The sequence below is a fragment of the Sycon ciliatum genome, chromosome 1 (genome assembly GCF_964019385.1).
Source record: "Sycon ciliatum chromosome 1, ocSycCili1.1, whole genome shotgun sequence".
Taxonomy (NCBI): Eukaryota; Metazoa; Porifera; class Calcarea; order Leucosolenida; family Sycettidae; genus Sycon; species Sycon ciliatum.
In genome coordinates, this window is record NC_088643.1 from 24,437,423 (window position 1) to 24,454,365 (window position 16,943).

Below are 16,943 nucleotides of genomic sequence, written 5' to 3' on the forward strand. Positions count from 1 at the left end.
GTTACTTTGGCCGTGGATGCCATAATATGCGCGCGCGCGCGCGCGACTTTCGTGTTTGAAAAAACCCCTCACCAGACAGCTAGCATAACCAAGACTACCGTTCACTTACGTAGACTAGATAGCATAATAGGTTGTGTGAAAGAAGTCGTCTTAGTAGTCAGCGGAACTGCTTATGATAAGGTTATACTTACAGGGTTAAAAGTACAGTGGAAACGGTGATGGGTGCTAATGATTGTACAATACAAAGTGAGTTGCTAGCGCACTGTGCCGCAACTTCGCCAAGTCATCTCAACTGATCATGCACTCTGATCGCATAACCGGGGAAATCTCAGAAAGGGGGTAGACCGGGCACAACATTTCATCGAGGAAAAGGAGGTGGCAAAAATGTCGGCTCAACTGGAGACCATGAAAATTGCGGTGCATGTAACAAAATTTAAAATGTAGCATAGGGCGGAGAATTCGTGTGATGATTATACATGTATGTACCACATGCCTTGCGATACAGAGCTCTATTACACAGTTTGACACATTAAAAAAAAATGTATCAGAGGCTGGTGGAACAAAATGGTGATGTAGAGGGCTAGTAGTGGAAAATGTGACTAAGCATCGCACTGTGAGCCGCTCAACGGTGGCTAAATGATTCGTCTGATCTCTCCAAAACAGTACTTTCCACACAATGAGTAGCAGACTATATCAGTGTTGGGTGCTGCATGAATGCGATACTTGAAAATTGTGTGTGGACGTAGGGACGTAGAACGTTTGCCCTAGTTGCATGCGTCAGTTTTGTTTACCCATGGCGTCCAGTATCCATTGAAGTTCTTGGGATTGGCGGCAGGTTGCGAAGCGGTGTGGCCATCAGGCACAGCATGCGCAATGTATTGCATTTGCAAATGTGCCGTCAGCTGCGTCACAATGGCTGTTTCAGACGTGGCCAAATTGTTCCTCTCCTCCGGATCCTCCCGCGGCTTGAACAAGTAGACGGTATGATTGGCTGCGTCGGGCCCCAGAATGTCCAGGATGTCGGGCAAGTCACTGACCAGGGGTGCGGATGTAGCATCGTGCAACAACGATCTATCCCCTTCCCAGCTGGGTTCAGGGTACCAGCCGTCCGGCGCACCGGGCCCGATTAGCAGCTTCCACTCGCCACTGCGCAGGCCTGCATATCCACAGCAACCCTTGTCACCACCGGTCGCTAGGGGATCATAGTTGTGCAGGATTTCGGTACGAGGTGACTCGCCGCTTCCTGTGGACAGGATCGGCCATAGATCATGCCCGTCTAGCGGCAGTGTTCCTTCAGTGTTGCCTCCTGCCGCGGCAATGATCGTGGGAAACAGGTCGGTGGCGTGCATCATGGCGGATGTGTTCTTGTTGCTGACGTCCACACCGGCACCGTGAACAAATGCAGTGCCGCGTACTCCACCGTCCCACAGCGTGTGCTTGCTACCTCGAAGTGGCCAATTCACAGCACCAATACCGCTGAATGTGACATTCACAGGCCCGCCGTTGTCCGCAGTGAATACCATCAAGGTGTCATCCCACAGCCCTAACTCCTTGAAGAGGTCGGTCACGTTTCCGATCGCTTCATCCATGCAGCTCACCATACCGGCGAACTTGCGCCGATTCTTGTTCTCTATGTGCGCGTACGGCTTGACATAGTAGCTGTCGGGTACCTCCTGAGGTGAGTGTACATTCTGGAATGCCAAGTACAGAAACAGCGGCTTGCTGCTTTGACTGTTTGCGTACTGGCGCACAACGCGCTGTGCCTCGCGTGCAAACGTGAACGCCGAGTACGTGCTGTCTTTGGGCACCGGCCGTGTGTCATTCCGGTAGTCTATGCCGCCACTGGCCGTGTGCTCAAAGTAGTCCTCCGCGCCGCCGTAGAAGCCGAAGAAGGTCTCGAATCCGCGCGCCGTTGGAACGTGTTGCCAGCTGTAGAATCCTAGATGCCACTTACCGACCATGTGCGATGTGTATCCAGCCTGTGCAGTGGAGTATAATATCACAGAGAGGACGCACAAAGTAAGACACAAAATAATTGAAAATATACAGTCAGTTGTTCTTGGAAGAACGACGGCTGCATTCGTAAACCTGCAGCTGGTTTGGCCAGCATTGCCGACCAAGAATGCCTTGCTATTTTTGGGAAGTTGCATCACTTATGACCATGATTGTAAACTCAAATGTCACTTATCGGGTCACTTCAGGATGGAGCCCATGTTGCCTAACCAGTTTATTGTTTGCATGATTTTACTTGTTCATGTGACACAAAACAAACAGAATTGTAGTGGCAATACTACTTCAGAAGTATTTAGTTACGCTGATGGGATTCCCCATTGTAGCATACCAAATTACTGTAGGTATCGGTTATAGCGTGGGTGTTTGAAAAACGACTTTCTATTCTTTTTTCCAATATTTCTTACACACGATAAATCAAGTGTGACATATCATGTGCATGTGCGCAGAGGCAGGAAGAGCATCGTACATGCAATGACTGTGCATGCGGCTGGTTATAGTCAAATAGACTTACTATGGCCATATTGTGGCTATGCAACATGAGTTACATGACCACAACAGTTGAACCTGCACAAAGTCCATTCTTAGGACCGATATATTCTACTGTACGATAAAATTGCTTGTAAGAATAAATGTGCACTTGAAGTCCATGTTATGATTATGAAACCACGAGAGTTCATTCTTGTAGGCAGTATATTCTTTTACACGACCACGCTATCACCGATACGCACTGTATTGACTTCAAGTATTTCTGTTATTATCAATATTCAGTACGACCAGTTTCCTCTTTCGAGGAAATACAGTATATCGTATACACGGCTCGGTTCAAGGCAAAGGATCTTGGAGCCATGGAGGGCACAGCACCTTTCTGGCAGTGTGCCCTCCTGACAGGGTCTGTGCCATAGCCGAGTAAAGGTAAACCAGGCAGCGTAGAGAAACTCCTAGCCAGGTTCAAATCAAGTGGACATACAATGTATGATCGCATCACTATTCATATGTACATGCCTGTATGCACAGTACACACTACCTTCAGTATAGAGGTTATGTGAATGATATCATAGTGGTGAGTCAGCGGATCCGCTTATGGGAACAAGGCATTAGTGTATGGCGAGAATTTTGTGGTTTCCATGGTTTAGCTTTGAGCTAGTGCATCGTGCTGTGCGAGACTTTGGCAAAGCATCTCAACTGATGACACAATCGCATAGCCTCTATAGACCGTGATGTGCGTTGTATTATGTTATTGAACATGTACAATATGTGCCATTGCCACTGCCAGCCTGGTGACCCTGGTCTCTGCACGTGCAGGAGGCTTTATACCGGTGTGTGCCTCTACACATACTTCAGTGGTCGCCCACGGACGCCTGTTTCCTGCATGATTGTACATGATTGTAATGTTACTACATGTAGTAGTTGAGCTTGTTTTGTAACTTTTCTAGGTGGCCTGCTTGAAGAGAACGTCAAGAATCAAGAGTTTGGGACCACTACAACCAAGCATCATACCTGGTTCAGCTTCTCCGGTAGGAGAGTCTCGTTTGTGGGCAATGCGAACAGCTGATTGTTCGGGTAGACGTGGTGCAACAGTCCGTAGCGGATAGGATAGCGTCCCGTCAGAATACTCGTCCGCGTTGGCGAGCACACGGGTTGCACGTAATAGTTATCCAGCGTCACTCCGTCCGTTGCAAGCTTGTCCAGGACCGGTGTGCGAATCTCGGAGCCGTGGAAGCCCACATCGCCCCAACCCAGGTCGTCGGCGACCACCAGCAGCACGTGAGGCTGTTTGGCAGCCTCGCTAAACTGCCCATAACCAATGCAAGCGGCGACAAGAGTGAAGACACACCAGGAACGAATCATTTCGATCAACGAACGTCTTACCAATCCGGTTCTTCGCATGGTCGGTTGATGGGATACTGTTGCGTTAGTAGTGTATACTATCGTTAGTTGCTTTTCTGTGCCGCATCCTATCTGATACCGATACTTGAGTAAGTGATGAAATAATCAGGGTGTCTTGAAAACGCTTTCACGACACCCTGATTGTATCCATGGTATCAGTCGGTCCGACCCAGCTAGGCGTCATTCTACTTGTACTTGTACTTAGTTGTAGTTGTAGTAAAAAATAAGAGTACTACTAGTACTAGTACTAGTAGTAGTTAGCTACTAAGTAATTAGTTAGCTACGTAGTTGCAGTGCACATGGTGCATGCTCTACTACTCCATCTCTGTGCATGTGGTGGCCTGTGTGTCGCTTGGAGACGCCTAGCGCCTTTACTTGAGACTTCCCACGGGCAGACTTGTTATGACAGTCATAATCATATCGACTAAAGAAGTAAGACTAAAAGTATCGATTGGTGCATGTGTGGATATAGCTACCAGTCACACCTGAAGATCGCCCAGAGGTTGAAACACTGCGTGACTACATGACAATGCTCCTCTTTTCCTACTTATACTAGTTATCAGGTTATACGGACTGACAATCTTTGTGTTGAATTATCATGATTGTGACTTTCAACTAATACATGTACTTCACTACCGGTATCACGAGTACTGTAGATCTACCGAAAGTGACTCTGAAATAATGTTCTAGGGAGGGTAGGTCCCCACTGACCGACAGCCCCAGACCACCCCAGTAAGCATCTTCCCGGGACTCTTGCCACTACGTAACCGTTGTATAGTCTTTAGAGATGATTGATAGAGCAACTGCCCTCTCCCTCTCTTCTCCCGCTCCCCCTCGTATAACGGTACCATGTGCATGTACATGTACGTGCATGCCAGCACTGTGCAGAAAGGCAGACTGACAGGTGCCTACAATTTGTAGTTTCCATCTCTATGCTATGCCCTCACAAAACACTTTGGAATGTTGTATCCACATTGCTGCAAAATGACAATAATACTAACACATCACTCAGTACAACAATTACATGTATGTACAGTATACATAGATGCCGTTGGTGTTACGCTGGTAGCAGTAGCCAGCAGTACTGGCCGAATTACCATAATTATTCTCTCAGGGAGGTTGAAGATCAATACGAACGTACGAAAAGAAAACACACTAATCACTAATACTGTCAAACTCATGCACTAGCTAGTAGCTACCTTCCACTGAGCTACACTAGTTACCATGGTAACTACAGTGTGTATGTACCAAAGACAGTGACAGAGCGCACTAAGTAATAGTTAGTTGACTAAGTACTGGCAAAGAAGAGATCCCATAATTGTACAGAGACTGATGATAACTGCAAACTATACGATGAATATGTGTGCTACAAAGTTTAAGAGGTTCTAAGGGCACATGATTACATGCATCACATCCACTCTCTAGCTGCAGAGCACTAGCAGCAGCTGTTCCAGCCATGCAGTCTTGCTGAACTATAACATCATACATTGCATGTGAAAGAGTATGGTAGCCACCACACTGGACAGAACCCTACATAGTGTAACATTAGTTACATTGCAGTCTGCTGGCGCCGGACCTTGCGATGCCTGACATATTGATTGCCGCCGGGCATTGCACTGGGGTGTTCGTTTACTTCCAGCCCGGACATGCTATGCCTGGCTTGAGCAGTACATCAAGGACGCAGCAGGGGTGAATCACTGATCAAGCAATGGCGGCCAGGTCATATTCGTTGCCGCTTGCCACACACGGTTCAACAGTCGTGTGCACAGGGCACTGCTCGGAACTCCCAGTAGGCGCCAGAACGGCATGCACTTCCGAGGCGCCACCATTCTCATGAGGCGTCGGCAGTTTCCGCAGCGCCAAAGCCCCATCAACTTTTGTGTTTTCTGCATACTCACTTTTCCCCTGTCGTGGAAATCCAGTAGCTTACGCATGGTGGGTAGAATGGTTGAATCCTGCATCACACAGTAGGTTCAAGCCAGTTCAGATTTTGGGATTAGCTGAGGGTGATCAGTCAGTCCTCTACAATAAAGTCAAGCCTGTGAATAACAGTGAATCGTGAATATTGATGCTATCTTGGGACCAAACAACCATTTCACAGCATATTATATACATTACTGTAAAGTGATGAACTTGCGCGGCGTGCAAATTTAGCGTTTCCAAGAAATCTGCAGGTTCACGATGAGAAACTTCCGAGACTTCTTACATACATGTGCATGTATCTGTTCAGTTGCATAGTGTATTGTATATTATCAATGTGCATAGTGTATTGTATACTATCAATGTGCATAGTGTATTGTATACAATCAATGTGGATAGTGTATTGTATACTATCAATGTATACTTTGTGGCGATATAATTATATTCTGTACCTAGATAAAACAGAGAGGTTCCAGGCCGTCCAAGAGAGTGCTCAATACCGAGAGGCAGAGCTAGTTCAAACAATAAAAACGACGAGAAACACTTTTCCCGTCCTCGTATTGTCTGTACCTAGATACTATAATAGGCGGAAAGTGAAACAAGTGCAGCATAACACTGACAGAGCACTGAGACATTCAATGACCTGACACCTAGCTCCAACACATCTCCAAAGCGCTAATCCATTGTTCCACTCTCTGACTATTATAGTATCTAGTTTACAGTGGTGGACATATTCGGATGGAAAGCCAAAGATTAAGATTAAAAAGAGAGGGCCAAAAAGGAAAAAAAAACGATAACTTGTAAACATTTGATCCTCTCTCTTGCTCGGGCCTATATCGCGAAAATACTGGAGGTCAAAAACCACTTTCTCTTCGATTTTGCTTCTAAATTTTCAGGGTTGAAGCGTCCTGAGGGTAAACTATCAATCGCGGCAGGATGTACTGTTGCTTTCACAGTATCTACTAGTCAGTATCGAACATATTCAATGATTAGAGGACACTGCCACATAAACTGTCTACAGTACACAGGCAAGACATTTTCATGGGTCAAGCTGGCCAGCTTACCGGGATCTGCCAGCTTCTCGCACTGGTGGACATTGTGCTGTGGAATGCTGGCATGGCTGCTCGACGGGCAGTTTCATCATCGTAACCCGCATCAGAGAGTGACTCATCATCGTTGACAATAGTGTACATGTCCTGGTGATCCGTGGATCTTCTGGTCCTTGCTGTGAAATGTTCATCTAATGATGGCACTGTATATGAACAGGAATAGGAATACAATATGGATACTGGTTTGCCTCTCAAAGCAAATACCAGCGTCCATGATTATCGGCCATGTGTTTGACATGATACATTGTATTTGCATGTCATGGAAAACCTTACGCATGCATGCATAGTAGCATTGCGTACACACATACACACACATAGACGTGGGCACACACGTATATAGAGATATGCACACGCACACGCACTTAGACACACAAACAAACACACACATACATGCACATGTACACGCACATCCCCCCCCCCCCCCTCATGCACTCACATGTAGACTTTTTGCTTAGGGGTCCGAGTTACGACCTCCAGCACGTTAACATGGTCCACTTACTGAATGCGATCATGAAACCCGCTACTCTCCCACCAATGTCATTATGGTCACTGTGGAAGGTCACGTTGAGAGACCCATAGTAGCTGAAAGCCGAGCCCATATCCACAATGTCGCCGCAAACGCGCCGTATGGAGCCGTCCGACAGAGGATACTCGACGTGGTCCGCTAAACAGTTAAATGAGCCCTCCATTACTAAGTGTGTGAACTCGGAGTAGATCACGTAGAGCTCGGGAAACGCGGTGGTGAAGTAGAAGTGGCAGTCCATGTTGCTGAAGAAACCACACTGTCCTGTTGACACCCTGTTTTCGATATCCGATGCCAACTGCACCAGGCATGTTCCGTCGGTCTCGTTGCGACTCTCGTCGACTGGCACGCTGAAAATGGCCTGTTGGAGGAACGGATCGCCGCCACTCATGTACGTCATGAACTGGGGCACGCAGCCGCTGCGTTCCTCATCTCCTCCGGCACACGTGCATTTCGCTTTGGAATCCCCGTATGGAAATCTACAAGCAAACAGTTTGAAGCAAGACTTAGCCGAAAAGGGCTAGCATAGGTATAGAGGTACATCTCCTGTAATGCTAAAACATAAGGCTGGCCGCATGTGATTTCGTGCACACACACAGAGAGGTTAACCCAGTCTTTGCCATTGGACTTAGATTGCAGCGGCATTCTTTTGCCCAAGTGCTCATCATGGTTTGAGGTGTTTGACAGCTGAGATCACAGTTGGTCAGTATAATAATTATGACAGGGTCACCACTTGTAAGCATGGCTCAGGATCGAAAAATTCGAGCGTACTCTTTGCCACACGTCTTCGGTCTTTTTGACCATGGTTTCAACCTTGACTGTAGGTAGCCGGGTGTCGTGAAAGGGCTTTCACAGCTCCTGGATTTCAACGAGTTATCATGGCTGCGTTTTGCAGAGATGTATCACAGCTGCTTTAGCTATTTTCTAAGCACAAATCTCAAGAACCGCAGTCTGCAAACGAGCTGTAAAAGCTATCAGTGTTCAAATTGGGAGATTTTGCAGCCTTGGTGCCATAGCATTTAATATCTGAGTTTATAGGTTAGTGCATGGCAGGGAGGGCCTTTTATGGCTTGTTAGTGCCCGACAGGTTAGCCTGCGGGCCGTAGGCCCGAGGGCTAACCTGAAGGGCACAAACAAGCCATAAGGCCCTCCCTGCCATGCACTAACTATTTTAGAACGAGGTTACATAAGTTATCTCCCTTGCATTATGCTTGTGTACCCTTATATTGGGTAATTTATGGTTTGTGTGCAGAGAGAATTCGTGTGGTATGATAGAATATTTTCTTCTGGTAAAGCCTAGTTCACATTCGACGCAACGCCGACGGTACGGGACGTAAGGGCTTGTCGGGAGGGCTGGGGTGAGCTGTAAAATCCTGTACGATTCGTACGACACGACACGCAGCAGTCGTTGCGACGTTCAACGTCGAACGGCGCGAGTCATAAGGCACGGTCCGTGACGGGGTGACTTTCGGGCCTAATTTCTCGTTTTTCGGGACTTCTTTTCAATTATTTCTCCTTGAAAGAAGCGGAATCAAGTTCACAATACCAGTTTTTCATGAAGACCAGTAAACTAGCCCTGAAAGTTGTAGCATTCACATAATAGCCCCATGAAATGATAGAATAGTTCGTCTGTCACGCTTCTGAACTATCCCTAAATGCAATAAGTGACATGAGATCTTATGTTGCTAAAATTCAACTAAAGTCGTGCTAGCCATTCTGTGAGTTATCATGGGAAGCGCAGTGTTCGAAATGCAAAAAAATCCAAGTACGAATCGGGAGTAGTCGGCGCACGATGCCGTCTCCTGTTCATTGCAGCCGCTTTGTATGCTTGCGTCCCCGTCTACGCCCGTCTACAGTATGAAAAGTTGGATCAATCCAACTCTTCCCGTCGCTTCCCGATCTGTACGGTAGTACGGTTGCGTTCCCGTTCCTGGTGTTCACATTGGACGCCGTCAGACGGTCCCGTCGCTTCCCGTCGATCCTTACGTCGCGTCCCGTCGCGCCCCGTCGAATGTGAACTAGGCTTAACTCAGCACCACTGAGGCCTACTAAAAGTAGAATAGAAGCAAATGAAATGCTGGGCTCTTATTGCGAGCTTCATTCTTATTCATAGCTTGTGGAGCTATTTAGGGGCTTCGAGAGCCCCTTTTCGAAACCGATAATGACTTTGATCTTCGGTTTTTATAGGGTTCTGCCAGCTGTTGACAAAGGAAAATCGTACAGATAAAAAGTACGGGAGGCAAAACCGTACACACTTCTGAAATGCGTAGCTTTTAGTAGTACACTGTACATTTTATGCAGAGTTCATTATCCGCACCGTACTATAATGTGTACAGGAAGTTGTACGCACATGTTTAGACAAAGTAGTAAAATTACGACTGAGCGGGCTTTAAAATCTGATAAGGCCCTGGGCGGGAATGTCGCTGATGGGTCGTTTCCTTTTTTCTTTTCTTTTTAACAGGACAACAATTATTTATTTGGGTAACAATGAGAAAACCAAAACAAAGACAATCATTTCCTGGACAACGAGACAGACCTCGTTCTAAGCCATTTTAGGGGGCATTCGAGTTCACCTCATCAACTTTTGGAGAAACATGTTAGAATTCATTAGTTGAAGTATCCCAATAAAAAGGTTGCTGTCAGCCTCACCACTTTTCAGTGGAGTCATCATAGCAATGAGATTTTCTAAGCGTGCTTCCACGTTCACCAAAATGGGTATCCCTTACGGTATGTGCAGGTTTTGTCGTAGGTACCACGGGAAATTCACACACAAAACAGTTTTCACGGGGGTATTCCAAACTCTTCTAAACTAATCCACCTCTCCCTTTGGATGACACCGTGCAGTTTCAAAGAGTTTTGAGGAGACTTTCATTTTCTGAAGAGGCCAATGACCTACCTCTTCAGAAAAACGAAACTCCTCGAAAAGTCAAAGAGTCACGGATAATTCGAACGCCCCCTTTGCCTTGTCGAGTCAACCTAGCGAATGTCTATATTCTGGAGGGGTAATCGAGCACGCCCCAAAGGCCAAACAACCCGTCCACAACGGGCACTACACCGCTGGACCATGCACCAAAAATAGCACTGCAACCCGGTGCAGGCATCATTATTGCAGTGAAACCACACAGATAAGACAAACTTTCGCTTTAGAAGAACTGATATTCCTAACTCTATTGGAAAAATCACTATTGTATTCATTGCCGGGGCATGAAATATGGATAAGGCCAAAACAAAGAATGACCTTGTTTCCGGTCGCCCGACCGGGTCACTTTTTCCCAAATTCTGAAACTTTTTTTGGTCCCAAATGTATACAAACGGTGGGAATGCCATGTGCGCAAGTGCACTCAACGAGTCATAACTCAGTCAAATCTCAACCGAATTCCACAATCGAAACACCTACAAGGTAGCAGAGATTCTCAGCTGTGGGCTCGAAAACCTCCGGGGTCGATACGAGCTAGAATAACGGAGCTGGAAGGACTCAAACTGTTTACTTGATTTCTCAGGATGTACGAAAACAGGAATACACCACATGCTGCACAAGAACAGTGAGTCAGTCAACTTTGACATTGACCCTTGCCATGATAATGTACATGTGTAGGTCCTCTTGTCCATCAATACCACAACGATTGAGGAACCAAAAAAAGTATCCAAAAAAAGTTTAATTCCGGCCGACCGAGTCTCCTTTTTGAGGGGTTGCCGACCGGAAACAAGCCTATTTTTGTTTTGGCCTAAGAAGAACTCCCCTTATTGCGAACAAATACCATCGACCCCTTGCCTTGGTGTTCGTCCTAAAGTCAAGAGGTTTGACTGTAGATCTACAGTACAGTAACATGGTACCGGTAGTACAGTGAAGGACAGGTGGCTAGGGAAAGATAGCAGCTCTATTGCCTTTGAAGGACAGGTGGCTAGGGAAAGATAGCAGCTCTATTGCCTTCTACTTCTAGAATCGACAATATTCTCTTACGGGTGAGCAGAAATACGACCAGCAGCCATCAGTACTAGTGCACATTGCAGTAGGATTCTGGTTAGTGGCAGCACTAGCGGTTGTTGAAGAGAGTTTCCTGTCAGGAGCTTCGTCATGGCGGCCGCCTTCAACGGTTGTGACGGAAATAACTTGTCGTGTAGTATTGCGGCCGTCGGGACCAGTCAGTCCTGATTTGGGACTGCAGTTATCCGACAAGGAATTAGTCCGTCGTAACAGGGACAGCTATTCGATGCAGTCTAGTCTGCTCAACGTTACTAAGTCTTACTAGTAGTAGAAGTTGGTGGTGTGCTCGCAAGCAAAGCCTACTACCCGCCATTCCTGCCAGGTGCTGGTCTGCAGCTTACTAACTGTTCGGCTTTGAAGCGACAGCGAACGATAGTACATTAATTTTGTAGTGCCAACTCGAATGCTGGGTGTAATGTTGCACCCTGGCCCTGCCTGAGGCTGCACTGGCGATACGACTTACGAGGAGACTGCGGGTTTTGCTGACCACGGAGACGACCGTAAAGCTGGGGAAGAAAATGAACGACCGTGTGGGCTGCTGCTTGGATCTGGCGCGATATATGGATACCACCGATAGTACCGACTACAAATAGTGCATTTATCAAAGTATCACCAAGGTGAGTCACGGCTGTTTGTAATCATGCCTTCATGGACTCAAGCCTTGAAGCCGTCACAGCCGAGGCGGCTGGGGCGGCTGAGGCCGCCCCACTTTTTCGGCCGTTTTTTTTTTTTTTTTTGGAGCACATTGCAACAAGGCGCGATGATCGCAGCTTAGCGCAAACATGACAAATCCTTGTCGTGGTTTGTTGCAGAATCAGAAAGTCTTTCATTGCAGTTACATGTACATGTACACTGAAATGGCACCAAATGCCTGGAAATGCTTGCAATTGGCTTCAATCTTTGAATTTTTTTCCTGGGGGAGGGTAATGTTTGTCCCGATCGTAGCGTCTTCTTGGTTTGTTGCAGAATCAAAAAGACTTTCATTGTAGTTACCGTACACTGAAATGGCACCAAATGCCCGGAAATGCTTGCAATTGGCTTCAATTTTTGAATTTTTTCCTCGGGGGAGGACCCCCCACTCCATGGCCGCCCCACCTCCAAAGTCGGTGCGACGGGCCTGCAGGTCTACCCTCATTAGTAGACAAATCCGGGACCGGTTTAAAAAAATGTTGTCTTGTTTTTATTTGTATAAACGAGTATTACCTACTATCCGGAGTTGCATACACGCGTTCGAGGCGCCAGGGGATTTTGGACCCTTGTCTACCATTGAGGTGTGTCTTGCAACAAATGTCATACCGTTAGTAACGAGGGTAGACCTGTAATGATCATGATGATGGGCATATGTACTCAGTGAACAGTAAAAGAGGTTAGACACGTGACAGACCTTCGTAGTTTCGACGGAGAAGGCAAGGACGAAGCAGATTACCATCATACATTGGCTCAGTGTGCTCGGGAGACGCCGAGTTTCTCCTGCCTTATTCCGGGGAAAAAAACTTGAAGTTCCCTTTCCCGCAAGCTCCCAATGTAGGATATCCTTAGTCTCCTATTATGTGACTCCCGGGGAATGTAGCCTCTCAGTGGAACCAATGTCAAGCGGATACAACAAGTGATGATCAGGCCTGTGATATCACACAATGCAGTAGTATAATGCAGCGAACAGGGCAGGCCGGGCAAAGCCTCAACAGAGCAGGACAGGCAAAGAGAAATGTAGCAAAAATCAGTGCACGCTGAGTGCCTAGAGCCGGGTAATCATGTTCAAGTTGACTAGTGGTTCCATCTCTTTGATGTTGAGCAAATATATATATAAATTAGAGGAAGAGACCTGTGGTGATGTTCGAGGCACAGGCTATGAGTATCAGTCGACGGCATATGCTGATCATCGTAATTCCAGTAGGCATTGCTGCCGTGTGCACCATCGTGATCACTGGTGCTATACTGAGTCATCTGGGGGTAGTCTCTTGAGTCTTGGTGTGTGACAACAAGAGTCTTAACTTCAAGCAGGGGTGTCGGAACCACTACGGTCACTACGATATCGACTGTACCGGGCTCTATTTTTTTGCCCCAGTGAATCAATGAAAATGCATTCCCGAATTTTTCCTGGGAAAATGTTAGGGAAACTGGGCTCAACTAGCTCATATTACATTGCTTCAAAAATCACTAGATGAAACTTTTTATTGGTGCGGCTTTGGCCGCACCTGCCGCACCGGTACCGACGCCCCTGAATGTACATGACTATGTACATGGACATGTACATTGTACATGATATTGGGCACGTTTGATTACACACATTTCGGTCAATTCTAGACTGATCAGTGATTAGGTATGGTGGATGCATCATTCGACACAGATTCCGTCATCAGAATCGACGGAATCCAATTCCGTCGATTCTGAAGAGAGGGCGGAATTGCTAATTCCGGTCCCGCCAGAATTGATGCACTCTACGTACACGCCATGCTAGGTCCACGTGCTCGCGAGGGTGTATGGGATCCCACGTGATCCCCTTTTTACGATGTAACGTGCAGTCGTTCGTTTACTGACATGGCCGCAACTTGATCCGTTCATTCTGTTCATTCGAAACCTGGGTACAGAATATGTGACTGCGTAATCATAGTACTGTAAATGCCATTATCCTAACGAGGTGCATATAATTATAACGATTTCCCAAAATATGCACTTGGCACGTACATTGTGCGGGTGATCTTTCGGAGCCCGGGGGGGGGGGGGGGTCCACTTGGCATGTACATTGTGCGGGTGATCCTTATACCGGGATTTAATTTCCGCCCAAGGGGGGGGGGGGTCCCCCGTCGGTTTCCGAGGAAGCCGTAAATTTTTTCGCTCCAAACTATTTTTCCGGGGTCCATCTACTCACAAAAAGTCGTTTTGCACACCTTTTTGCCCATCCCTGTACAACTGAGTCCAGCTATGTCCGCCGCGCAGAGTTAGGTGGATCCCTAACCCGGGTTCTACTCTACACATTAGCCGCGACGTGACCGCTTACTACTGAGTCACCCGTGTTCGATTGGGAATAAGGGCCGAATGCTGCATCACCACCTTTTCGGACCAAAATCAGTCGACTCAGCGTCCAAAAGACTACAACATAATGGACCAATCGCGGTCATCCGTGCTTTTATAAGAACGAAAACGGCGCTTTTAGTGACTTTTCCTTACAAATCCCCATCTAGTAGGGCGCAGTCACCCAGTTTCGGTGGAAGTGTGCGAGTTCGATTGGGACTAAAGGCCGGAGGAAGGGAGCGTCTCAGCTTCCTCGGACCGAGACCATTCGACTCGTACCCCGCAGCAATCATCAGCCTCTCTTCCAAGTCCGCAGAAAACTGAACTGCGAACTATTATTATTATTATTATTATTATTTGTGCTCCCGCGTCAATGGGCTCGCCCAAATTCGCTTGCACCGAACCATGCGAAAAAAGGCCACCAGCAGGCAGGCAGGCAAAGAAAAATAGAAAATGGTGTCACATAAACTAATACAAACAAGAATATCATTATTGATGACATTAATATACTGAATGAATGGCAAAGGCCATGTGAATACGGATAATACGGATAATCAGAGTACCAACAACAAAGAATGTAGCTCAAACCATTGCAGTGCCAACTTCCTTCACCAGTACTCTGCCTTGTACGCATCTGTAACTGCGTTGCACAGATATGTCCATTCACGGCGATCCAGTGCTCGCTGAGCCATCAGCTGCAAGTCCCTTGGAGTCCTCAGACGGCAGCCGACTCGCTCCGCGTCTTGATTCAGCAGGACCGGTAGCGTGATCCGCGGCCGCCCACGGTATCCCGGCACGGAGCAGCCAAAGAATCCACTCATGGCCTCCCTAGCCGGTGTGTGCTCATCTGATCGCAGGATGTGGCCAAACAACCGCCATCTTGCATTCACCAGAATGTTGCCAAGTGGAGCAGCACTGCAGCGCTCGTAAACCAAATCGTTCGACAGTCGGTTGGGCCACCTGATACCCAAGATATGCCGAAGTTGCCGCCGATGATACGATTCCAGCGCTTCAATTGTCTGTCGAGTGATGCCCCATGTGGAGCAGTTGTAAAGCAAGACAGGTAACACGAAGCAGTTATACAGCCGGACGCGCACCTCCAGACTCACTTTGTCTCTTCTCTTCCATAACTGGCAGAGGGACTTAAACGCTATCGCCGCAAGCTGCTTTCTGCGGGTGACATCCTCTGCATCACCAAGGAGAGAGCCGAGTTTCTTGACCATACGCCATGGCTCATCAGCACGATCGGCCTCTCGCTGGATGGCTGTGAATTCTGTCTTGGTCTGGTTGACGGTAAGGGACCATGTACCCAAGATGGTGGCAACTTGTGGCTCTAACATCCGAAGCCAATCACTAGAGATACTGATGAAGTCCACATCATCGGCGTACTCCACATCGTACGGAAGATGCCGGGCCACAGGTGCAGCCATTCGCTGTCGCACATCCTGCAGGGCAGCTTCCAGGTAGATCACGAATAGAATTGGCGACAAGGAGTCGCCTTGCGGGGTACCAATGTTAGTGGAGAAAGAGCTTGATGTTTCCGTGCCCAGTCTGACTGCCAAATTCGTATCTGAGATCAGGTAACGGATCAAGCGTACCTCGTCTTCTTCCAAGAATCGCTGAACCACGTCCATCAACTGTCCTTGCCTGATCGTGTCAAAGGCACGTGACATGTCGATGCCCAGTATGCTGAATGACCAGTGGTACCGCTGGGTCGTAGCTGCTAACCACCGATGGCACCAGACCACATCAGCTGTTGACCTTCCTGCACGAAAACCACTTTGGTTCAGTGATAGGAAATCGTTTACGGCTGGCGAGATGCGCTTGAGGACTACCAGCGACATGACTTTGCGTAGAGTTGTCAGGAGGATGATCGGTCGCAGACTGGTTAAAGCACCCACCGGCTTTCCGGGCTTCTGGAGAGGTATTAGTGTGCCATGACCGATGAATGGCTCTACCCGGTGTTGCTGAAATAGGCTGTTGATGCATCGGTTTATGACGGGAGCAGTGGCATCGGCTGAGTACTTCAACAGCTCACCCGGGATGTTGTCGGGTCCTGCAGCTCTACCGTTGTTGAGTCTTGCTAGTGCTGTTTTCACTTCCTCCGTTGAAACGGGATGCTGCAGCGGTCGAGGTTCCCCAGTGAAGGATCCAAATTGCTGAATTGCAGAGTCACTGAGCTGCGATGAGAAATGATTCTTAATCTCCAAGCTTGCTTGCTTATCATTACATATGATCTGCGAACTACAAGTGTAATACTAATAGTTGAACCGTCGGAACCAGAGCCAGACAGAGGCCACAGCCAGGCCAGAGGCAGATGTGATGACGTGTTTGAAATATTCGAATGGCAAGACGGTATCCGTCGGGTCAATATTTTACTACTCCCCCTTTTTTGAACGACTTGCATGCTTGACTGTCTTCACCTGTGCTGTTGACGTCCGCATGCCTATACATACTAACATAGATCGATGTGCAATAAATGCATTGCACTTTA

At 47.5% G+C, this 16,943-nt stretch overlaps 2 protein-coding genes across 2 annotated transcripts; both read right to left on the bottom strand.

The window, feature by feature from the left end:
* Nucleotides 1-105: 105 nt before the first annotated feature.
* On the bottom strand, nucleotides 106-4,017 carry LOC135819595 (arylsulfatase B-like). Its single transcript, XM_065332835.1, has 2 exons — nucleotides 3,511-4,017; nucleotides 106-1,979 (listed from the first exon to the last, which is right to left on the bottom strand). The coding sequence occupies exons 1-2, from the start codon at nucleotides 3,898-3,900 to the stop codon at nucleotides 765-767; spliced, it is 1,605 nt and encodes a 534-aa protein (XP_065188907.1). The 5' UTR covers nucleotides 3,901-4,017; the 3' UTR covers nucleotides 106-764.
* An 844-nt stretch (nucleotides 4,018-4,861) lies between these two features.
* Nucleotides 4,862-12,029, bottom strand: LOC135819606 (uncharacterized). The gene is made up of 4 exons (XM_065332845.1): nucleotides 11,414-12,029; nucleotides 7,429-7,931; nucleotides 6,885-7,072; nucleotides 4,862-5,855 (listed from the first exon to the last, which is right to left on the bottom strand). Exons 1-4 carry the CDS (start codon nucleotides 11,527-11,529, stop codon nucleotides 5,595-5,597), a joined length of 1,068 nt encoding a protein of 355 aa, XP_065188917.1. The 5' UTR covers nucleotides 11,530-12,029; the 3' UTR covers nucleotides 4,862-5,594.
* Nucleotides 12,030-16,943: the final 4,914 nt, after the last annotated feature.

What these genes read in the sequence shown, in the direction of transcription:
- LOC135819595 (XM_065332835.1), bottom strand. Translation starts at nt 3,900, where the DNA reads ATGCGAAGAACCGGATTGGTAAGACGTTCGTTGATCGAAATGATTCGT. An exon ending in TACCGGAGAAGCTGAACCAG is followed by an intron (nt 1,980 to 3,510) that starts GTATGATGCTTG and finishes TCCACTGCACAG; the next exon opens with GCTGGATACACATCGCACAT.
- LOC135819606 (XM_065332845.1), bottom strand. Translation starts at nt 11,529, where the DNA reads ATGACGAAGCTCCTGACAGGAAACTCTCTTCAACAACCGCTAGTGCTG. An exon ending in GGTCGTATTTCTGCTCACCC is followed by an intron (nt 7,932 to 11,413) that starts GTAAGAGAATAT and finishes GTTTGCTTGTAG; the next exon opens with ATTTCCATACGGGGATTCCA. An exon ending in CGAGAAGCTGGCAGATCCCG is followed by an intron (nt 5,856 to 6,884) that starts GTAAGCTGGCCA and finishes TGTGTGATGCAG; the next exon opens with GATTCAACCATTCTACCCAC.